The sequence below is a fragment of the Lissotriton vulgaris genome, chromosome 6 (assembly GCF_964263255.1).
Source record: "Lissotriton vulgaris chromosome 6, aLisVul1.2, whole genome shotgun sequence".
Classification (NCBI taxonomy): Eukaryota; Metazoa; Chordata; class Amphibia; order Caudata; family Salamandridae; genus Lissotriton; species Lissotriton vulgaris.
In genome coordinates this window covers 992620061-992644234 of record NC_141694.1, presented here as the reverse complement: position 1 = coordinate 992644234, position 24174 = coordinate 992620061, and the positions used below count along the sequence as shown (strand labels likewise).

Genomic DNA, 24174 nt, shown 5'->3' with positions numbered 1-24174 from the left:
GGCTGTTTCCCCCCCTACTTGGGGTGTCTCCGGTAGCCTCGTACTACTATTGCTACCCTCTTTTCCCTGTGGTCTCTCCCTGGTGCCTCCCCGACTAGTTTCCCCAACGCTCTTTTTGTCAATGATTCATGCTGACCAGCGTTTACGGTATTAGGTTGTTCGTATTAATCAAGTTGTTAACGTGCATGGCTTGTCCCTCCAACCTCCTACTGTCTAGAGCAGACTTTAGTAAATGAGTGTTGTCTGCTGTAACCTTTTCGAGTTTACCAAGGTTTTCATCAATTATTTTTAGCCATACAATTATAGGAAGTATTAGGGACTTTACAAGATGCTCCACTTGCCCGATCAGCCCGCCCTCACCTGCTCCAGTTTCTAGTGATCCTTTCTATGACTGCTGTTGAACGTTATTAATGGTAGGGTGGGCACCTTTGTTCTGTGCAGGGGCTGCAATTAATGTGTGGATAAGACTATTTCTCCCCTTAGGTGTAACTGTTTTTCCCCCTAATTTAGGGATCTTGGCCTGATTGCCTTTCTGACCACCTTCACCCCACTTTCTTTTCCCTGTTTTATTCATACTTGCGGGTATTGCTTTAGCAACGTAAAGTTCATTATTCCTCGAGGGGTCTGTGTTACATTGTCCGATTTCCTCTAAAATTATATTACTGTCTCTTGTGCTTTTCCCCGCTGTAATACCACTTAATGTGTCTGACCCAATGCTAATCTCAGGCAGGCCTAAGTCAACAAGGCGCTGGCTCAAACGGTTTTCGGGTGTAGTGCAGTTCTTGATTGGGCCCAAAGACGACCGTTTAGAGTTGAAGAGTTCTGCGGAGAGTCGTTTTTCAGTGATTATTATCTCTCGTTCAAGGGCATCGAATGCCCTAATAATGTATTTATCAATAGTTCCAGATAAGCTTCCACAGTCTATTTTTGAGTTTGATTCTTCCCCCCTCCCCCTCCCCCCCCCCCCCCCCCCACCTCCCCCTTTTTCTTGTGGCAGTGGCATGATAACAATTGGTCGGCCGCCTATGCAGGGAGTTCACAGAATAACTGAAACTGAATGGGGAGAAGACTGAGGTGATGGTGTTTGGAGGTAAGGAGGAGGTATGGTCAGCTGACTGGTGGCCGGACTCACTTGGAGCATGTCCTGTCCCTGCTGCATCTGCTAAAAATCTTGGGGTGGTGATCGATCCTTCACTCAGTATGTGTCAACAGGTAAACAGGACTATTGCCACCTGCTGGGGCGTTCTACGCATACTGAGGAGGATTTGGCACTACCTTTCACAGCAGGCTAGGAAACAACTGGCAGTGGCTCTAGTGGGCTCTCGTCTGGATTACTGCAATGCGCTGTATGCGGGACTGAATAAAAGCCTGCTGCAGCGCTTGTAGGTGGTCCAGAATGCAGCGGCCAGATTCGCTCTGGATCTGCCTCGGGGCACCTCGGCCACGCTGGCCAGGAAACGGCTTCATTGGCTCCCAATGGAGGACCGCATTCTGTTCAAAACCCTGTGTTTAATCTATAGGACCCTAGCAAAAAATAGCTCTATAGGAATCGGATTTTTCCTGTCCTGCTATAGTCCTTGCAGGAACTTACGTTCCTCGAATAAGGCTCTTCTATCAGTCCCGCGTATTCGAAAAGCCCGATGGGGAGGTAAAGCCTTTTCCAATCTTGCACCCAAGTGGTGGAATGTTCTTCCCATGGAATTGAGGTCCCTCCCCACTCTGCAGCTTTTTAGAAAAGCCCTGAAGACCCGTCTCTTCGCGCTCGCATATGCATAGTCTGATTTGCCATCTTTTCTGATTTATTTTGATAGGCGCCTTGACACCTTAGGGTTTTGGTTGCGCGGTATAAATTATTTTCAATTCAATTCAACTGTTTTCTTCAAACAGATTTCTCAACAACCCTTTTGGTGGGACTGAGGACACTTATGACACCCGTAAATCACTTGGAGTCCATAATTGTGTTAAAGGTAACATACCTTAGGAGAGTTCAAAGAGGGGGGGCCCAGCCCAGCCTCCTCCGGCCTCTGAGCGCCACAGAGGGCCTGCCCTTTGCCCGGGCTTAGCCCGGCAACGCTCCCGCACGCTCCCACGACGCGAGGGAAGAGGCAGATTTTTTAGCGCCTCCTGGCGTGTTTCTGGCAGGGTCGGTGGCGGCTTCCGGCCGCTTTGCAGGCTGGGACCTGCAGTCCCTCTTGGTCCCGATGTCAGGAACACTCCCCTGTACTGCGGCCGCAAAATGTGAAGGTGGTTTTGCGGCGGCGGAGGGAGGATAAGGAGCAGTGACAAGGGCGGCGGGTCTGAGGACAGGTTGCCACCACACGAGTAAGTTCTCAGGCAAACAGCGTTTTTCGGCAAAACGCGTTTATCGTCAGAGTCCCCCGGGGAAGAGGCGGATTTTGTTGCGCCTCTTGGCGCGTTTCTGGCAGCGTCGGTGGCGGCTACCGGCTGCTTTGCAGGCTGGGACCTGCAGTCTCTCTTGGTCCCGATGTCAGGAACACACCACCGCACTGCGGCCGCAAAATGTGAAGGTGGTTTTGCGCGGCGGAGGGAGGATAAGGAGCATTGACAAGGGCGGCGGGTCCGAGGACAGGATGCCCCCACACAAGTAAATTCTCAGGCAAACAGCGTTTTTCGGCAAAAAGCGTTTATCGGCAGAGTCCTCCCATTAAAAAAAAACCTCTGTTGCGAGCCCAGTGGCTCGAGAGTTCTCTTTGCAGGCCGTCTTGTTTTCCTCTTTGCTCCGAAATATACAGGACCACATAACTAGTCTGTCATTTTATGGTAAACTATTTTTCATTCAGACTAATAATTGCAAGTGTGAGCCATATATGGTTGCTATAAAATGTACACCAAGGTCATCTAATTCTGTGCACTGTGAGTTTCTCTTTGGTCAACAAAATACGACCTTCAAGTGTAACTATTATTTTCTACCTAATACGGTGTAATTTAAATCAAAGAACAAGCCTCAATGAGGGGATTGGATGTTTCACAACCCCAACATTTCTTGAAGCATTGATACTCTCAAAACAAGAGTGTCTGATCTTTTCACCACCTTTGAAAGATAACTTTTGAATCTTGATGTAAGAAGTATCCCTTGGGGATTGTTCAGTTCAATTGCTTCATTCGGAAAGTACATCCTTCCATAAAAGTACATACAAATAAAACAATCATCATTACATCAACGTAGATACATTGTCATATTGTGAGAAATCCTATAAAAACATATATATACATAATACTAATATATTAAGACCAAAATGTAAAAGTACCAACTAGCAGCAGGGTGTTATATGCCACGTTCCCTCACAGCGTGTCTTAAAAACGAGCCTACTTGTGAACATTTGTCACTATCAGACAGTTTAAAAATTTATGAGAACCTTGCTCCACTCTGTCTAATATCACACTATCTCTTTTTAAAAAGTGGAAGCCAAAATAACCTTGTATATAGTTCATAAAAGTTACAAAACAATAAAAAATGTATCGTGGTCGGCCTGATTTATTATTGCACGGACATGGAATAGCTAGCAGCAAGATTGAGTTGGTACCTGGTTAGGAAAACACATAAAATATTTAACTGTTCCCTGCTATTCGGGCACGAAACATGAATAGCAAGGGAACGCTCACATCTCCCACAAGATTGTGACAAATATGCAGTTACCAATTGTTTCTGTACCACACTATTAAGACGTTTTCACGTGCTAGGTTATAACAAGCATTGGCATAGCCAGTAGGTCTCGCCTTTGGGACCTTATAAGTGTTTAGTTATGCAGCACAATATCCTTGGTGCAACAACATCATCTGTTGCAGGGCTAAACACTTATAAGGTCCAAAGGCGAGACCTAGTGGCTATGCCAATGCTTGTTGAACTCTGTTACTTGCACTGTCACCCGAAAGGGTCATGTTGGCACTATATATAACAATGAAATTAAATAAATAAATAATGTACTGTGGGGCCATCTCACTCGGGTCTATGCCCCCGCTTCTGTGTTGTGTTTGTGAGGAACAGACTGAAGCCTGAAACTACCATACACACGGGGCAAATGTTTCCGAGTGATATTGAAAAGTATGCTACATCTGTCTGCGGTCTGGCCCCTTTCTCCAAAATTCAAGCTCGCCACTGTTGCTGTCTTTTCTGAATGCCAGAGGAGTTTCGGGCATGCCCAAAACATTTGCCACTGTAACAGCACTGTGGTTGGGATGATGCTGCGCCAGGGTCAGTATAGTCACTGGGAACATTAATCTCAACACACACTTTGGTGCTAGGCAGTTTCTGAGCCTCCTGAAGAATCATTCAAGAACTACTTACAAATCACACTTAATTGACATGAAAATATTTTTAGGATTGATGTATTTGGGGTACAATGGAGACCCATCGAAATAATTTCAACTGTGTACACATTATTGTCCGCAGGTGTGCGGTAATCCTGGGTCTTTAATTAAAACACATTCTGCCCTGTCTGCACGATGTATGGTGGTCCCCTTGGCTTCTCAAATACACGAAGATCTTCCAGCCCGAGATAGTTCACACTTGTGGTGACCTAAGGGAATCAGATTCATTAAAAAAACTCTTGAGCAAAGAGCAAATGTTTATGTAACTAGGCAGAGGACATAATACAAACCGAATGAAGAATTACAGAGCTGTGTTTGGACAGCAAGCAGGGTCAGGGGGCCGTGAATGGATCAACTGCCTGAGGGGTGAGAGCTGCCGCAAAGTAAACACAGCAAATAAAAGGGGAAGCCGACGAGCAAAGAGCACAGGCGCACTCCACAGAACTTTATCTCTGTCCCAAAGGACGCCATCACCTACACTAAAAACAAGTTTAGACAAGCACTGGCCGAAAGTGAAAGTGATCGCGTCCAACAAATCACTGAAAGTCCCTTGCCTAAATAAAACAAGCGCGCGCTCGCAATCTAAATGGCAGCTTCCGGTTTGCTGCTACATCAATAAGAGTCTCGGCGCAGCTCAACATCTTATGATTTCGTGCATATCAAAGAAATCACAAAGTCCCCGTGCCTAAATAAAACAAGCGTGCGCTCGCGCTGCAAGTTTAAACAAGCATAATCCAGAAGTGAAAGTGAAGAGATCAGCAACAGAACAACATTGGAGAGGCGGAGCGAGGCGCGCGCGCTTGTGCGTGTTATAGCAAGGTGGTGGCCGGCAAAAGCCTTTGGTAGCACGTCAAAAACCCGCTTACTCAATGTCTCGCCAGATCAACGCATGCGCTGGCTGTAGCAAGACCTAAAAAGCTAGGGCTACCTTCTTTTTATTAAAGGCAGGGCACGAATCTCTCGTAAAAGCTCGCTCCATACCAATTTTCCCAAGTTCCGATTTAATTTATGCCAACCACGGAATTGGAAGGCCGTTATCACAAGAGATTCAGTCATTTATTACATCTCTTCTGAGCAGTGCCTGGTCCTTACTCCGAATAGATAACCAAAGTAACAATGGTTTCGCTCTAATAAAATCGGATATGTATGATAAATTTAACTCTTTAAGGCAGATGACATGGGGGAGAAAGTTTTAGGCCCAACAGTTGCCTGCAAAACCTGTTTTCCTCAGATTGTATGGTTACAAAATTTGCACCACCCAACCTAACTGATGCTAGGAGAGTTATGATAGACTTGGGTATTACTGTCATAATGGTGTAACTACCATGAGTATGTGTAACCGATTTCATTTCTCTCCAAATCAGAAATTAAAACGTTGCTAATGTATTCACCTTTGTCACACAATCATGCACGATGAGGTGGAAATTTAGCTTGAAAGCCAAACATTAAAGCTGAAGCAGAGATATTGAAAGTGATGCTAAGCAGCGGTCCTTGGGAAAAACAGTTGCTGAGCAGAAAGGCCTGTACAAGCAACTTAGTTGGAGGCAGGATGGAAGTTGATCAGAGAAGGAATCTTACTGATGTGGTTGAAGATTGATTTGCAAAGGCTAGTGACATCTGTTGCTGAATTGGAGAAAGGCAGGGTTTCATTTATGTACATCATCAAGATTGATGTATCTCAGAAGAAATGTGGTGCTATATGTGTGAATACAAATTATTTGCTGTGTATTTGATCTTCAAGTGGTCCCATATAGGGGTGAAAAAGCATGGTTAACAAGTTCTGGAGTGAAGGGGCGAACTATCCAGTACTTTCTAATTGAACTTTGAACATTTTGATATGGCATAACGTATTGTCTCTTTATTGACTATGTTAAAAGCCATAAAGAGATCTTGGAGTGGCGGGAATGGAAGAAATTGTCCAACCACCTTTATCTGAATCCCGAGCATAATAAGCCCAGGGGAAGCCCAAGATGGACTATTGTTTTTGTTGCATGCTTTTAAAATTAATTGGCAGTATGTTTCAAATCTTACTCTTAATAAGGGGAGTATAATTTGTAGAATTATGCGGTATTAAGTTCTGTCCCATTATCAACTTGTAAAAAACAAGCCAGAGATAAGTTTTGTATAATAATACAGTGGTAATTAGTATCATATCAATTAAAAGTGTTTCACTGCAACGTGAAATGTGAATTATTAGATATTGCCTCAAAAGACTTGCTTGTTTAGTACTTCTTTTTGGGAGTTGGCCCAGCATTACTAGGAAAGTGAATCTGTAATCTTTTTTGCTGCACATCACAGTGGGTGTTATTTCCATTTTTTAGTGTGCATGCAGTGAAGATTGTTTTTTGTTTGTAAACATACTGTCATCTTGTGATTCTTTTGTAAGAAACTCACATTTCTCAATTAATGGGTATGATGTGATATTTGTTGTAGAGGTGAGTAACACTCAACTTTGTTTTCGTAGCTTAACGATTCATGGCATCTGAAGGGGGATCGAATGCGGAGGTTCAGGACCTACCTAAGCAGAAGGATGAGCAACTACAACAGCCTCAAGCTGTGAAGGAACCTCCGCATATAATGGATGACGCCATTAATGAGAAAGAGAGTGAAAGTGTTGAGCTAAAGTCTGCTGAGGTTTCGAGTCCTCCTGCATCACCAGCAAGCCCAACTAGCCCAGGCAGCCAGAAAAAGGGAAATCCATCACCTGATGGCAAGGGCATTTCCCGCTTCATACCACCATGGCTTCGAAAACAAAGATCCCAAAGTCATGAGGAACCCAAGGATGAAGGAGAGATGCATCAGACGCAGGTGGTTGAGGAAGATAAGACTACAACAGAAGAAAAGACTCAGGAGGAGGAAGTGGAAACTCAGAGGAAATTAGACCAACCTCATGAACAACAATCGCAGGATGTAAAAATAGATGAGAAGGAGGAGAAGAAATCAGTAAGCAGTGCTGGTACACAGGTATGTTTCAGAGTGGTGTAAACCTACATTCAAAATGTGCAGATGGATAGTATTAGAAGAATTTAGACTCCTTCATTTTAATGTGTTGGCAATTTCAAAATATTGGGCCTGATGTATGGTTGCAAAATAATGGGCGCAATTTGCATGTGGGTATCTTTGGACTTTTTACTGTGTGTTCAGGTCCTTAAATATTTAGGGATTTCAGATGGATACTTTTACCTGCAGAATGGGAAACTCTTGAACCCTGCCAGGAACCATACTGGATCTGGAAACTCTTGCAGCTCTCCTGCACCATAGGTCCGCATCTGGCTCAGCAGCAGACATACATCATCAAATATATAAGCCATACAAGGCGCCACCCCAGCTCACTAATATCAGTTTATTTTTGTACTCACATTAGTGTAAAGATTCAGAGTTGCTTTCTGTGGAACTTGACCAGTATATGTGGTGTATTTATGGTTCAGTCCCTTCCAAAGCTTTCAGGCTATAAACATTTGCATTTAAACCTTGTGTGACAAGCAGATGTCAATTATTTACCCTGACAACATCTGCTTGGGGTGTGTCCAAATACCACTCAAAGTCCTACTCCAGTTCACCTCTGACTGGTAAATTTGCCTAGAGTGCTTCCTCCAACTAGAAGTTCTTCAGGAGACAAACTATACAGAGAAAAGAAGGTCCCTCAGTTTCTCAAGATCAAAATTTAGACGGGCTAGTCCGTAAGGCAGTTCTGCTCCTCAAACGCTGTTTCGCTGTCACCTTCAGAGCTGGTGTAGGTATGTATTACACTGGTGCCAGATCTGGTACCAAAAACGGATCCTTTGCTGGAGAGAAAAGATGTGCTCCTGGTATTTTCAGCCCATGGCGCCCACCCCAAGCCATATTGTGGCCCTCACTTAGACAAGGCTGGCTTTATTCCATAAGTATTCACTCAGTGCTCCTCTTGCACGCCAATCTGGCCCCAGTAAGCATGCAAGATTGTCAATCTGCTCCGTGCTGTCAGATCCGGGCCCGGTTCTCGTTGGTGCCTTTCCAGTGCCTTTGAACTTCGTTTTGACGCTGTCCACTGCTCATTCCGTGCCAGTCTTTTCCGCATGTTGTGCAGCCAGCCATGGTTTCAGATCTGTCTCATGATTTTGCAGATTTTCTAAAGATTAAATGTTTGCATATCCGATTCAGTTGAGAGGACAACACTTGTTAGCTGAAGAATATCCTGGTTTTGTTTCCTAAGACCCACCACCTAGGATGTATTGCTTTGGTATTGACTCAAGGAGTGAGGAATTTTCTGGTAGAAGTATTGAAAATACTTACCTTTGGTAACAATATTTGTTTATTTGTAGATTCCTCACCATCCCTTCTACCTCCCCATTCTGAGGCATATTCCTGCTTTTTTCATTATAGGGTTACAATCTAGATTTAACCACTGCACCATACATCAGTCTCTTTTGGTGTATACGTCTAACAGCAAATTCCTCACCTTAGAATATCCTCAAGGCGCCAGATTAGACCTGGAGATTGTTTAATAGCAGTGCTCCTGCATGCCACTAGGTGGCATTATGTGTCTCTGTGTTGGCTCCAAAATACCCCGTAAGTGAAGCAAAGCCACAAATGAACCACCCCTGACATTAGTTTCTTTTTGCTTGTTCTGATGTGGATCTGGAGCATTGCTTTGGTGGAGACTCTGGGATTCCTTAATCCCTCTCAGTCCGGTTTTAGAGCTGGTTTCTCCACTGAATCTACGTTACTTGGGGTTACCGAAATGTTGAGACGGCACTTGGACCATGGTGATACAGTGGCTCTCATTTTACTTGATCTTAATGCCACCTTCGACATGGTGTCTCATACAATCAAAGTTAAAAGCCTTGCAGTTTGGAGGCTCAGCCTTACAATGGTTTTGTTAGTTCCTGGCTGATGGAACTGTTCAGGTTTTCGCTACCTCGGCAAACACTAATATCCAGCGTTCTCCTTATGGAGTCCCTCAGTGCTGAGTCATTTGTTGTTTAATATCTATGTGCGCCCATTGGCATATATTGCTGATGAGGTTGGGCTGTCCCTCTTTTCCTACGCGGATGACACACAGATAATCTTTTCCCTCACTTCATCTAGGGGATCTGATTCATCTGCTCTCCAGGTGGGTCTGAGCAAAATTGTATCTTAGTCTTGCTTTACCATTCTTTGATGGTTGAGAACTTCTGTGGATGTTACCCCTCTCTGGTCAGCGTACTGTGGTTCAAGCCCTGATTACGTCTAGGCTTGACTACAGTAATGTCCTATACTTAGGTGCTAACAAAACTACAATATGTAGTCTGCAAGTGGTGCAAAATGCAGCTGCAAGGCTGTTGTGTCAGGTTCCCTGAATGGTGTCTGCAACTGACTCTCTTCTCACACTGGCTGAAAGTGGAGAATCATATCAAATTTAAGGCTTTGAGCTTCATGTTTAAAATGAAATCTGGAACAGCCCGCAATATTTACAATCGTTAGTCCAATTGTACACTCCGTCTCGCCATTTGCTCTCTGCTGGACAGTCTAATTTTGCTATCCCTAGAATTAGACTGACTAGGATGGGCGGTAGGTCTTTCTCCTTTTCGGGCTCATCCCTGTGGAACTCTCTGCCGATTTTTATATGGGAGGAAACTGTCCTTACCAGTTTTCATATGCAAGTGAAGACCTGGTTGTTCAATCAGTAATTCACCTTCTCTTTTTCTGCTCACTCCATCTGCCAGCGCCGGGAAACCCTTCAGGGTTGCTGCACGCCTTATAAATTGAAATAATAATAATAATTGTCTGGTATTCAAATTACTTCAGAACTTTTCACAGTGAACTAGGGATTGATGTGTCCCTGACTCCCTCGCCCCACTCTCAAAAGTGACAGGATTCAAGCTGTCATGATGTCAGAAAGCAGTTCAGTCGTAGTGGGCCTTTGGTGCCTGGTTTTGGGACAAGACTCTTAGGTTGTGTGATAAGTACGCCTAATGTACCCGTAGGCGATTTAACACCGGGAAGCAAAGCTGTATGCTTCTGCAGAGCACAAGAAGTAGTTGCAGCCTTCATCTAGATCCTACTACTGCTACACGTCACTGGCCCAGACCCTGTTCCGGTTACGGGGCCTTTCCCTTGACCATTACACATCCAGCTCGAAGTCTACCAGTAAGTCGAAGTACAAGTTCAAATGCATGCATAAAAAGTGCAGTAGGATTTGATCCCATCCCATCACTCTAACTGCAAGAAAAGGGTGTTAAGATGTAAGTTGCACTCTGCTAAAGTCACAAGTCACTGAGTTGATTCCCCAGCTGGTCCTGATGCATCCCGAATTCCAGAGTTCATTACTGATCCTGCAGCGGAAGGAGGCGCTCAAAGAGGTCATATTGGAAATATTCAGTGTACTTTCTGCTCCCTTTGGGGCACCTTGGGGATTAAAAAAACGGCAGGAGTCTAGTCTAAAGAAAGTTTAGAAAGGGTTATTTTGGTGATCATAGTACTGGTATGGGGGTTGGGATGAATGAGAGAGTGGAAGTAAAGGATATATTGTTAGAGGTATAGGGTGAGAAATAGGGTAGGGCATTGGAAAGAGTAGTAGAAAGACGTTTGAGATGAGGCAGAGAGTTGAGGTAGAGGATATATTGAGAGCGGTATAGGGTGAGGAATAGGGTAGTGCATTGGACATGCTGAATTAGAAGAAAAGTAAATGGAATGTATATAGATGTATAAAGGAAGGTAGTACTTGCGGATTAAAGATGCATTAAATAAACTCTGGCCTTTAATTGTTGTACTTAAAATTAATCTATATATGTATATAATATATATATGTATATAATATATATAGATGTATATAATATATATATATATATATATATATATATATATATATATATATGTATATAATATATATAAATATATCTATATATATGTATATAGTAATTCAATAGTAGAGAAATTGTAGATAAATAGGGGACGGGTCTCAGCTAATTTCTCTCATGGATTCTTAAGCTGTGCTCTGCGTTTCGGGCTGTGAGCAGGGGTCCCCTGCAGGTGGGCTCTCTAACGTGATACAACTGCTGGCTGGCGTGGCTAGCGCAGCGGATGTTAGTTGGGTTTGGGGGGGCCTCTGAGAGTTCTACTCTTGTGGTGTGCTGGTTAACTTGGAATAGGATGTGCGCCCATTCCATGGATATGGGGTGCTTGTGTGTTCTCCTCTTCCCGGAGTACGTCTTCTTCTGCAGCGCACCATTTTTTAATGGCTCCCACCCAAGCTTCCACCGAGGGTCCTCCCAGGGGTCCTCCTGTGCCTGGCTATGGCTCGCATTGCGAGAAGTAATAGAAGGGACCCAAAGCTCAGATGCACTTTGTCTATTTCTCGTCTATGAAAAACCCCTAACACACTTGCTTCCCATGTATCTACCCCTGGAATATTGACAGTTGCACCAAGGGTATCGTGAACGTATTGCCAGTATTGTTGCAGTGTGGGTGGGGCATGTGTTGAAAGTCCGCTGTGGGGGTTTGGCATCTGGGGCATGTGAACTGTGTGTCTGGGTAGTATCGTTGTAGGCGCTGGAGTGTTAGGTATGCTCGATGCAGGATAGTAAATAATATATTTTTGAAGCGTGCGTTTCTGGAGACCCTTTTGGGGTATTCAAGAGCCTGCTCCCACTCTTTGTCATGTAGTGGTCTATTGAGGTTGTCTTCCCATGTTTGCCTTAGAGAGGTTAATGGCTTAAGTATCAACTCTGGGGAAGCTTAATACAGCCATGTGACAAGATGTCTGCCCGTCCCCTTGTGTAGCATGGTGTGTATGACTGGATGTATCGGTGGCTCTCCTGCAAACGGGTCCCAGAATGGGCGGCTACTTGCCAGGAGAAGTCGGTGTAGCAGGAATTGACCTGGAGGGAGGTTGTATTCTTCTACTAGTTGTTCATATGGACGGAATTGGCCTTCCTTAAATAGGGACTCCCATTCTGTTAGTAAGCTGTCCATCCAGTGCTGTAGTGTGCGCGCCGTGTAGTGACCGTCCTGACGTGGGAACTCCATCAGTGGGAGTAATGGGGAATATGACCGTCTCCCTCTGGACATGCGGTGTATGCGCAACATACAGGCTCGAGCCACTGTTACTTGTAGTGGGTGTGTACGTTGGGGTTTTGTGCCTGGCTACAGTAGACGTCGGATGGTTGGTATGGTGACTTGCTCTGTATCTGAAGTAGTCTTGCCCAGATGACGCTCCGCAGTCCAGTGTGAGAGCCACTGGAGTTGCACTACCAGGAAGTATGCCAGACCGGTGCTCCCAGCCCTCCTTGGTTAGTCGGGATATAGAGCTTGGACAGGGCTACTCTGTCGGCCCGTTCCCCAAACAATTGAGGTGAGGAGGGTGTCTAATTCTCAGAATAAGGGGCGAGGTGGAATGATTGGGAGGCTGGCAAGTGGTTTAAGAGCCGGGGAGCAATGATCATTTTAGCCAGAGCTACCCGTTTAATTGGGGCAAGGGGAGCTTCTTACAGAACCCTACGGCTGTTCAAATGCCTGCCAGTACTTTACTGTGGTTCCCTTCGTACACGTCCTGTGGTGAATGACGTCCTGTGGTGAATGACGTCCTGTGGTGAATGACGTCCTGTGGTGAATGATATAACCTAACTTCGAGGTACCTAGGGCCTGCATGGCTCCAAGTGATTCTTTGGGTCCCGATGGTAATGTCCAAGGGGGCTAAGTGGGGACTTAAGGGGTATATTGTGAGTTGAAGTCGCCTTTTAGCAACATTTTTGCATGGTCGATGACTAGTGGAGAAATAAATACCACAAGAAGTCGTGGAAAGTGCCGCACCAGAGCACATGTACCAGGAGATGTTGCAGAGTTTGATCAAGAGGCTATCAGCCCCCTCGATGTCAAATGATATTAGGCGAGAAAACCTATGTTGTTTCCTGTTTACTGCTGATACTCTTCCACCTGATGTAACTGTTGGTGTATTAATTCGGAGTAAATAGTATCCATCTGCAAGAGCGGCTAGAATGTCTGGAGAAGATTCGCGCCTCAGTGGGAATCACACAGTTGGCGTTTCCAAGGAAACGTATAGCCTGCTGGGCAGCGCCCAATGCCTTAGCATGCTCAGCCATGTCCAGAATCTTGGATAAGGGACCCACTACCTCCAGTTTGGGACATTAGCATCAGGAGCGGTCTGTCCCCCTCATTGGCTCCCGGACAGATTTCTCCAGAAAGGTAGCCATTCTCTAATTAATTTTTGAGACTGAGGGGCAACCATGCCCTCCAGTGAGGGACAAGGGCACTCTGAGATGCAGACAGCCCCATACGTGTAAAATTACTTCTCTTGACCAAATGAGCCAGTAAGTCCACTTCCAGCTTCATGACACCCTTCATTTTAACAACAAACCTGCCCCTGGTAGTCAGTGCCCCCTCCGCACCCACCCTTGCTGCAGTGGGCCCTTCCTCTTGTATTACCAAAAATTGTTCCCTTTTGCCTGTAATTTATCTCCCCCTGGCCTGTTGCCCTTACACTGTGGTTCTGACTGGGGTTCCCGTGCTCCCCCCTTATAATCTGTAATCCACAGGCCAATTGATTCATGAGGTTTCTCATTGGCTTGGCAAACACACCAGGTTTAACATCGCAGATCATAAGAACATACTGATGGCCCAAAGGGTTTCTTGAATAGGGCCCTCACAGAAATCTTTTGAGGGAGACTGTGATTGTTAATGCCATGTACCCGGTAATTGTTCGTAATATCCTTGAGGGGGCCCTCGCAGATATACTCCCTTGATACTGGTATCAAAACAATACCGCTGGGCTTTTTTTATAGACCCCCCAGCCCCCAGATTTTGGGGATGTTGGTAATGCTCCAGTCGTGCAGTTGGCACAACCCAATAGTTTTGCACCCTTGTGGATCTTAATGGTTTGGACTGAATTCCTGAACACTATACTACAATCCCCCCTCAATCAGGGCCACCCTCACAGGGTTTGGTAGAACATGCAGGTTTGTCCTCCTCAAAATCTGTGCATCAACCTAAATCAAGCTCCTCTAGTTGGACCCTTAACTGTTTATTGAGGCCTGGCACATGGTATTGGAAAGGATCTAGACTTGCCTCGTGGAATGTTGCAGGTTTGTCTGCAAAATTCCTAGACAAGAGCTGGATCATATTTATCAAGTCTTTTAATATCATCTGCCTACAGGAGTTGTGGGAAGTAAACAATATTTTTTTCCTGGAGGTCTATAAAACCTTTTTTTGACCTGTTGTGGGCTCGTGGCCCGGGGGGTGGGGTCAATTTATTTTTGTTTCCCTTCAGCTTTTTGGCTCCATTAAGGATTTGAAGTGGGATTCAATTGTCTCAGGGTCTTAAATTGCTCATCTGAAGATATTTCCCCTGGTTTTGATGAACTTTTACACATCAAAAAGAGGGTTATGAGGGACCTCAAACTTCTTAGCCTTAAGTGGTGCCATTGAATTACTATCGGGGGGGGGCGACGGTGAGGGGGAGAGGCCTTGTTCAAGAAAATGTTATCTTGGCTGGGGATTTCATTTGTCATTTGTGTTTAAATTCTTTAAATCTTGCCCCTAGTAAACCGGCCTGCATGATTATGGAGGGCATCCATATGGAACACAATCACCAGGGTGTGGAACTAAATAGTCTTTTACATACTTGTTAGAAGGGGCGGCCCCAGAGGTCAGGTTATGTCTGCCCGACTGCTCCGTGACCCACCTCTCCTGCCAATAATGCTGAGCCTTGACGAGAGGTCCCCACTCGGGAGGACTTCGAGTAATGAATCGTACACAATGAGATCACACCACACTTACGAACGGACACCACACTGTAGGTTTTCAGTAACACGTTCTTTATGAACAGGAAAAGGAATCAGCACTCTTATTTACAGGCGATCGAGGGATCGTAAAGTCTCAGAGGTTCGGGTAACGGGGAAGCCGGACAGTCTTAGTTGTTTAGCCAGTACGAGGCGTACCCTGCGCACAGCTCTCAATCCTTGAGCCGGGGGGATACGGGAGATGATAGTCGTACTGGATGTCCTACTCACTTCAGGTCAACTCAGTTTGTGTTGGTAGTGTCGATGGTCTAGCCAGACCAGAGGACTCCTTGAGCCGCGACGAAGTCAGCAGGGCTTGGTCCAGTGGATAGTTCTTGAGGAGCCGCAACCACGTCAGCAGGGCTCGGAATGTTCGATGCAGATCTTTAAGGTTCAAGATCGAGCCGCGACGAGGTCAGCAGGGCTCCGGTGTTCCGGTTCCGTAGATACGAGGAAGAGCCGCGACAGCGTCAGCAGGGCTCGAAGAGTTCCAAAGTTCCGTTTTCCCCAAGGGTCAGCTGCGATCAGATCAGCAGGGCTTTCTTGTCCAGGATACAACTGCCCGCTAGTTCTTGGGCGAGCCTTGATATAGTCCAGTGGCCCTTTGATGTCCGGACCCTCGCAGGCGGGGGTCTTAGGCCTTGGGGGCTGGTCGTTGGTGAGGTCCGGCGGTTGGCCCTTTGATCTCTTTGAGGATGCGTCCGGGAATTCCCAGACGCCCAGCAGGGTTTGGAGCCAGCACTCGGGGAGGCCAGCGGTGCGATCGAAACCGGCTCCCAGGGGATGGCCAGAGGTGTGACAGAAACCAGTCTCTCAGGGGAGGCCGGAGGTGTAATCGAAACTCCCCGTCTTATCTCACTCGGGGAGCCCTCACCCTCCCAGCGGGGGCTGGCGTGTCTGGAGCCTGAGTGTCGCTGGGGCTGGGGCTCATGCAAGGCCCAGGGAGAAGGGATCTCGGGAAGGGAAAATGGCTGCCGGTGGGCCTATGGGGCCATGCAGGGTCTGGCGCGCAGGGCCGGGGAGGAGTATGGGGGTATGCCGGGGCTGGTTGTCGGCGTTTGGGCGGACATGGACAGGACAACCAGGGGTTTCTGGGTGCGGGGCTGAGCTAATGGGGCGCTGAGGATCGGGGGGAAACCACGCCACGAGGCCAGGTCCAACACGCGTCCCCCCCCAGCTGAAAGGCGGAGAGAACTACCCATCCCCTTGGGGTTCTCTTCACTGAGGCGGAAGAATCGAGACAGGCCGTCTGCGTTGGCGTGGTCAACACCAGGCCGGTGTTCAACAGTGAAGTCCATCCCCTGGAGGGAGATGGACCATCGCAGCAATTTGGGGTTCTCCACTCTCATTTGCATTAGCCACCGGAGGGGTCGGTGGTCGGTTTGGACCCGGAAGTGAGTACCGAACAGGTAGGGCCTCAGCTTCTTCAGGGCCCAAACCACCGCGGAGGCCTCCCGCTCGATGGTGCTCCACCTTTGCTCTCAAGGGAGTAGCCTCCGGCTAATGAAGGCCACTGGCTGATCCAGGCCTTTCTCGTTCATCTGGGACAGGACGGCTCCGATGCCATGCTCGGACGCGTCCGTTTGGACCACGAACTCTCGGGAGTAGTCGGGGGCCTGTAACATAGGAGCAGTACACATCGCGTGTTTCAATGCTTCGAACGCCTCTTGGCAGGCGGGGGTCCAGCTAACTTTTTTCGGCTGGTTTTTGAAGGTCAATTCTGTGAGGGGAACTACGATGCTGCCATACCCCTTTATGAATCTACTGTAGTATCCAGTGAGTCCTAGGAACGCCCGCACCTCCGTCTGGGTGGTGGGGGCCTCCCAGGCCACGATTGCATCGATCTTGGGTTGGAGGGGGGCCATGAGGCCGCTCCCAACCTGGTGCCCCAGGTAGACCACGGCCCCTTGTCCGATTTGACATTTGCTGGCTTTTATGGTGAGACCCGCCCTCTGCAGGGCTAACAAGACCTCCCGGAGGTGTAGGAGATGTTCGGTCCAGTAGGAGCTGAATACCTCGATATCGTCCAGATACACTGCACTGAATTCCTCCAACCCAGCCAGTACCTGGTTAACCAGCCTCTGGAAGGTGGCGGAGGCGTTTTTCATTCCGAAGGGCATCACCCGGAAATGGTAGTGACCATTCGGGGTGGAGAAGGCGGATCTCTCTCTGGCTCCCTCTGTCAGGGCGATCTGCCAGTATACGCTGGTCAAGTCGAAGGTGCTGAGATAGCAAGCAGACCCTAGATGGTCAATGAGCTCGTCTGCTCGGAGAATGAGGTGAGCGTCGGTTCTGGTGACTGCGTTGAGCCCTCGGTAGTCCACACAGAACCTCAGCTCGGGGACAGCACCAGGGGCGGCGGCCTTAGAAACCAGAACCACGGGGCTGGCCCATGGGCTGTCGGAGGCTTCGATCACCCCCAGAGATAGCATCTTAGAGACTTCTGCCTTGATGCAGGCTCGCACTCGGTCGGGAACGTGGTAGGCTCTGTGCCGTACCGGAGGGCTGTCCCCGGTGTCCACATCGTGGACTCACCAACTGGTGACGCCGGGGACGAGAGAAAAAAGGTCAGAGAACTGTCCCAGTAGCTGGCGACAGTCCTCGCGCTGCTCGGGGGTGAGGGAGGGGGAGAGACTCACTCCCTCTACGGAGCCATCTTTTTCCTTCGCACACAAGAGAATGGGGAGAGGATCCGTGTCCTTTTCCGCTCAGTCGTCGGTGGCGAGGAGTAAACTTAACTCGGACCGCACGAAGTGGGGTTTAAGGCGGTTCACGTGAAGGACCCGCAAGGGGTTCCTGGGGGAATTGCACATCGATGAGGTAAGTAACCTGGCTTTTTCGTTCTACCACCTTGAAGGGCCCTGTCCACTTGTCCTGTAGGGCACAAGGTTCCACAAGGGCCATCACCCAGACCTGTTGTCCGGGCTGAAACTCAACCAGAGTGGCATTCTGGTCATACCACCTCTCCATCTTGACTGGCCTCGAGGTTTGCCTCGGCCAGCTCTCGGAACTTCCGAGTCTGGTTTCGGAGGGCCAGAATGTATCGAAACACATCTGGAGGGGGGTCCAGAGACGCCGTCTCCTACCCTTCCTTGACCAGGCTGAGGGGCCCCTGCACGGGGTATCCATATAGTAGCTCGAAAGGGCTAAACCCCAAGGACTTTTGTGGAACTTCTCGGTACGCGAAAAGGAGGCAGGGAAGGAGGACGTCCCATTTGCGCCTCAGGGGCTCCTCGAGACCATAATCATTCCCTTGAGGGTGCGGTTGAACCGCTCAACCAGGCCGTTACCTTGGGGATGGTATGGGGTGGTGAACTTGTACGTCACCCCACACTGTTGCCAGAGGGACTTCATGTACTTGGAGATGAAGTTCGTCCCTCGGTCGCTCACTACTTCTCGCGGGAATCCCACCCGGGAGAAGATCCCCATGAGGGCCCGCCCCACTACGGGGGCCATCACCGTTCGAAGGGGAATGGCCTCGGGATATCGGGTGGCATGGTCTACCAGGACAAGGATGAACCGGTGGCCTAAGGAGGTCCGGGGGTCAAGGGGCCCCACAATGTCTATTCCCACTGGTTCGAAGGGGGTACGACCACGGGGAAGGGTTGGAGATGAGCCTTGCGCCTCCCTCCGCTCTTTCCGCTGGCCTGACATGTGGGGCAGGACTTTCAGTAGGCCTCCACATCGGAGCGCATGTGGGGCCAGTGGAAATGTGTGACCAGGCGGTGGTACGTTTTGTCTTGTCCCAAGTTTCCCGCCAAGGGCACATCATGGGCGAGGTTCAGGAGAAAGCCGCGGAAACGTAGGGGTACCACCAGCACCCGGGCTGACCCTAGTTCGGCGGACTTTTGCTCACTATACAGTAGGCCGTTTACCCAATATACATGGTGGGAGCCGGACTGGTCACCGGCAGCCTGGGCGGCGGCCTGCTGCCGCGGCCCCACTAGAGAGGGACAGGAGGTCTGTTCCAGGCAGCACTCCTCTCGAGAGGGCCCCCCCTCCTGGCGCCACTGGGCTAGCTCGGGGAGGTCGTCCGGGTTCGGGGTTGATTCACCGGCAGGGCCCGGAAAACCGGGGTCGGGGTTACTGCTTTCGCCGGGAAAAAGGTCTAGGCCTTCGGTTTGCCCGCTGTCCTCGGGCTCGGCGGGGAAAGGGCGAGGGTTCTCGGGTTCTAGCCCCTCGGGGCGGACGCTCGGGCGGTCATGGATCGTGTGTTCACGCAGGCCCACTATCTTCAGGTGAGTTCTCCGCTCTACCTGCTTCCACGGGGAGCTCTCCAGGTCGTTACCTAGTAGACAGTCCACGGGCATGTCGGTGCGGACTGCTACTCGTAATTCCCCGGAGACGCCCTCCCACTTGAATGAGACTTGAGCTATGCGGCAGGTGCGGACGGAGTTGTCAGCGGAGATCACCCTGCAGGAGGCGTGGGGTATAATTTGGTCTTCTGTAACTAGGTGCCCCCTTTCTGCAGTAATGCTGGCCCCTGTGTCTCGGAGGGCCCCTATGCGGTGTCCGTTGACGGTCACCTGCTGTCTGTACTTTTCAGTGTTATCGGGCAGGAGATCTCCGGGAACCATCTCTATCCCCCAGGGAGACTAAGGTCATGGCTGCTGGTTCCCACCCCTCTGTATCTTCTCCCTCTTCTTCTTCTAGGGCCACTGTGGCTAGCTCTCGGGCGGGGGGGCTCGCAGCAGCGGGTTTTCGGAGCATGGGGCAGTTGGGGTCACTGGCATAATGCCCTGTTTGTTGACATCGGTAGCAGGCTGTGCTTATTCTGGGTCCCTGTCTAGCTGGGGGGAACCCTGCCCTCTTGGCAGGAGGACAGGTCCCGGACTGGTTTCTGGGGGGACTTCGGGGAGGCCCTGCCTGCGGTCCCCTCTGTCTACCCTGGCCCCTCTGGCGGGGAGACCCTTGCTCGTTTCGGCCATAATCCCCCACAGGTCCCCGTGTGACTCTGATGCTCACCCATCGATCGGCCTCAACAGCTAGCTTCCGGGGGTCGGCCAACTTGCTGTCCAGAAGGTGCTGTCTTAATTCTACAAAGCAGTTGTTGGACAGGTGTTCGTAGGCAATGAGATCAATGAGTCCTTCAAAGGTGGTCACCTTGCTGCCCTTGATCCACACTTCCAAGGCCCGGCTGTAGAAATTCACGTTTTTCACCTAAGTGGTACCGGGTATCTTCTTGCAGTCTCTGAATCGTTGCCGGTACATCTCGGGGGTGAGCCCATATCGAGACAGTAGGGCGTCCTTCATATGGGGGTAGGAGTTCATGACGGTGGTGGGTAGGTCCAGGATGGTGTCTCTCCCCTCACTGAGGAAGCGACCCCATAATCCGGCCCCCCAATCCTTTTCAGGTACTCGATGGGAGGTCATGGCGACCTCATATGCCTTGAATCATTGGTGGATGTCGTCCCCCTTGTAATATTCTTCCTTTGGTATATGCACTTTAGCTTCGGCCGGGGCAGGGACTTCTCTGTTCCCCGGGGGTCGGGCCTCTTCATTTCTGGCCTTGAGTTCTAGTTCTTTTAAGCTTGGCTCATGTTCAAGCTGGAGTTTCTTTCCTTCATGCTCCCTCTGGAGCTTCTTTTCTTCCAGTTCTCCTTGCAGCCGTAATTGTTCTACGGCCAGTTTCTTTTCAGCTAACTTGAGTTCTCCTTCTATTTTAAGGCGTGCCAGTTATAGCTCGTGGTTTCGGTTGCGTTCTCGGTCTGTCATTTCTTCTATCGACAGAACCTTCTCCGCGCTGGTATTTTGTGTCAGGGAGTCGGCTCCCTCTTCTTCCTGGCCGTTGGCGTCTATCGGTGTCTCTTCCTGCATGCCATCCCTTTCTGTCGGGGGATGTGGACCCCGGCGTCTACCCTGGCCGCCAGGGCTTTCTGGTAGTCGTGTTTGGTACTTAATCCAGTGGTAGCGATGTGGAAGTCCTTGCAGAATTGTTTGAGTTCTCGGTGGGTATAATCTTCCAGCAGGTCCTTTTGGAATGTGGTCTTTTCGTTTGTTTTGGTGACTCATGGTTGTTCTTCGTTCAGGTGGTGTGTCAGTCGCTTTACTGTACGATTCCTAGGCGTAGGCTCTTATCCCGTCGCTTGCCACCAATGTTAGAAGGGGCGGCCCCAGAGGTCAGGTTATGTCTACCCGACTGCTCCGTGGCCCACCTCTCCTGCCAATAATGCCGAGCCTTGACGTGAGGTCCCCACTCGGGAGGACTTCGAGTAATGAATCGTACACACTGAGATCACACCACACTTACGAACAGACACCACACTGTAGGTTTTCAGTAACACGTTCTTTATGAACAGGAAAAGGAATCAGTACTCTTATTTACAGGCGATCGAGGGATCGTGAAGTCTCAGAGGTTCGGGTAACGGGGAAGCGGGACCGTCTTAGTTGTTTGGCCAGTACGAGGCATACCCTGCGCACAGCTCTCAATCCTCGAGCCGGGGGGGATACGGGAGATGATAGTCGTACTGGATGTCCTACTCACTTCAGGTCAACTCAGTTCGTGTTGGTAGCGTCGATGGTCTAGCCAGACCAGAGGACTCCTTGAGCCGCGACGAAGTCAGCAGGGCTCGGTCCGGTGGATAGTTCTTGAGGAGCCGCGACCACGTCAGCAGGGCTCCGTCCGGTGGATAGTTCTTGAGGAGCCGCGACCATGTCAGCAGGGCTCGGAATGTTCGATGCAGATCTTTAAGGTTCAAGATCGAGCCGCAACGAGGTCAGCAGGGCTCCGATGTTCCGGTTCCGTAGATACGAGGAAGAGCCTCGACAGCGTCAGCAGGGCTCGAAGAGTTCCAAAGTTCAGTTTTCCCCAAGGGTCAGCCGCGATAAGATCAGCAGGGCTTTCTTGTCCAGGATACAACTGCCCACTAGTTCTTGGGCGAGCCTTGATATAGTCCAGTGGCCCTTTGATGTCCGGACCCTCGCAGGCGGAGGTCTTAGGCCTTGGGGGCTGGTCGTTGGTGAGGTCCGGCGGTTGGCCCTTTGATCTCTTTGAGGATGCGTCCGGGAATTCCCAGACGCCCAGCAGGGTTTGGAGCCAGCACTCGGGGAGGCCAGCGGTGCGATCGAAACCGGCTCCCAGGGGATGGCCAGAGGTGTGACAGAAACCAGTCTCTCAGGGGAGGCCGGAGGTGTAATCGAAACTCCCTGTCTTATCTCACTCGGGGAGCCCTCACCCTCCCAGCGGGGGCTGGCGTGTCTGGAGCCTGAGTGTCGCTGGGGCTGGGGGTCATGCTAGGCCCAGGGAGAAGGGATCTCGGGAAGGGAAAATGGCTGCCGGTGGGCCAATGGGCCATGCAGGGTCTGGCGCGCAGGGCCGGGGAGGAGTACGGGGGCATGCCGGGGCTGGTCGTCGGCGTTTGGGCGGACATGGACAGGACGACCAGGGATTTCTGGGTGCAGGGCTGAGCTAATGGGGCGCTGAGGATTGGGGGGAACCACGCCACGAGGCCAGGTCCAACAATACTCCTTATCTGATTTTAACCCTAGACAAGATGACTAACCTGGCTCATCATCAAATCCCCCCACATACAAAGTGAGGGGTAGAGTTACTATTATTGACATTTTTGTCTTAACTTACCTGGGATGGTCTTGTGTGACTTTTAACATCACCCACATCCCTATAGTGGCCATAACAATTTGTCTTTGTTACTTGAGGGGATGGGTTGCATAACGGGCGCTCTTGCAAACCCCTAGAATCGCTTTCCTCAATTGACATGGGGGGGGGGGGGGGGGATTTAGGTGGTCACAAGTAGACTCCAAGGCTTTTAAATGCTCACTTTTTTAGCTTGTCGGAAGGAGATAATCACCTGCTTTGACCCCTAGTGCTGGGCGAATTAGATTTTAGGCTCCTTTGTTTTGTTTTTTTGAAAACCGATTTTATTGTGTGAACTCCCATATCATGCACATCTTTGACACCCAGAGACAAATGCTACCATCAATGTACCAGCAATATTTTAGTCACAAGCATAACACTGAATATACCCCCCCCCCCCCCACTGATGAATTCGTACCACAGGATGTAATCAACAAGCAACCCCCCCTCCCTCTCCCCCCTCCCGCACCCTCCCTGCGTGGCTGCTTTGTTTTAATCGCTCAGAATGTTTCTGGCCCGTTAACGTTTCCCATGGTCGGATCCTGATCCGAAGACCCTAATTTGTTTGACGGTGAGTGCTCACGGGCCCTCTGCCACCTGAAGAAAGCCTTGAAGCAGTCTCCTCGAGATAGAGAGCGGATGGCAAATAGTCATTCTGATTATAAAGGGGCTCTAAAAAAACTGAGGCAATTGCTACAGAAGGAGGCATGGGACAAGCTCATTAAGGTAGTGAGCTGAGGGATAGTGCGCTTTTCTGCCAAGTCACAAACAGGCCTTGCTTTTCGGAGCCCATGAGGCCAGCGTTATACCATCACGTCACTCGTCCACAGTGTGTTGAACACTTTAAGGGCGTGTATAATGGGGGCAGAATGAAGGGACATCTATTGAGACAGAATTGGCAACGGGTAACCCCAAAGTTACCTTCTCTTCGGAGGAAGTTTGTCAGGGCATCCAATGATTGTCCTTTAAAAAGGCACCAGGGTCCGATGTGATCCCCCTGGACCTTTTTCGGGATAATCTAGAGGGTTGGGGCCCAGTTTTAACAATGGTGTTAAATGCAGCAGAAAGGGAGAGGATTCTGCCATCCTGGTCAACTGCCTTCATAATACCTGTTTTTAACCCTTTCCATGCTCATGACGAGCTCAGCTCGTCATGATGCACGGTTGAGCTGTGCTGGTGACGAGCTGAGATCGTCATGAAAGTATGGAAATAATCAAAAGTCAGCACAGGAGGGGAAAACACCTAGCAGCCAAGGTGTTAAGAAGGGTGAAAAGGACAACCCACAAGGTTACTGCCCTATTTCTTTTATCGATGCAGTTGTCGAGGTCCTTGGCAGAGTATTAATGGTTAGACTATCATCATGGGCCGAAATAAACCAGATAATATCGGAGGAGCAGTTCAGTTTCTGCCCGGGTAAATCAACTACCTAGCAATGCCTTTACCTCTATTTAATATTTAATAAATATATGGTAGCCCAATCTAGTGCCCTGTTTTTAG

General features: G+C 49.2%; 1 protein-coding gene across 15 annotated transcripts in view; it reads left to right on the top strand.

Annotated features, from left to right (window-relative positions):
• LOC147708315 (protein 4.1-like) overlaps positions 1-24174 on the top strand; it is a 1681744-nt gene that overhangs the window by 369086 nt on the left and 1288484 nt on the right. For all 15 annotated transcript variants that reach the window (XM_086927035.1, XM_086927031.1, XM_086927029.1 and 12 more), the window contains one exon: positions 6794-7293. In XM_086927035.1, the coding sequence (XP_086783161.1) occupies positions 6805-7293 (489 nt within the window). In that variant the 5' untranslated portion in view covers positions 6794-6804. The remainder of the gene's footprint in view (positions 1-6793; positions 7294-24174) is intronic.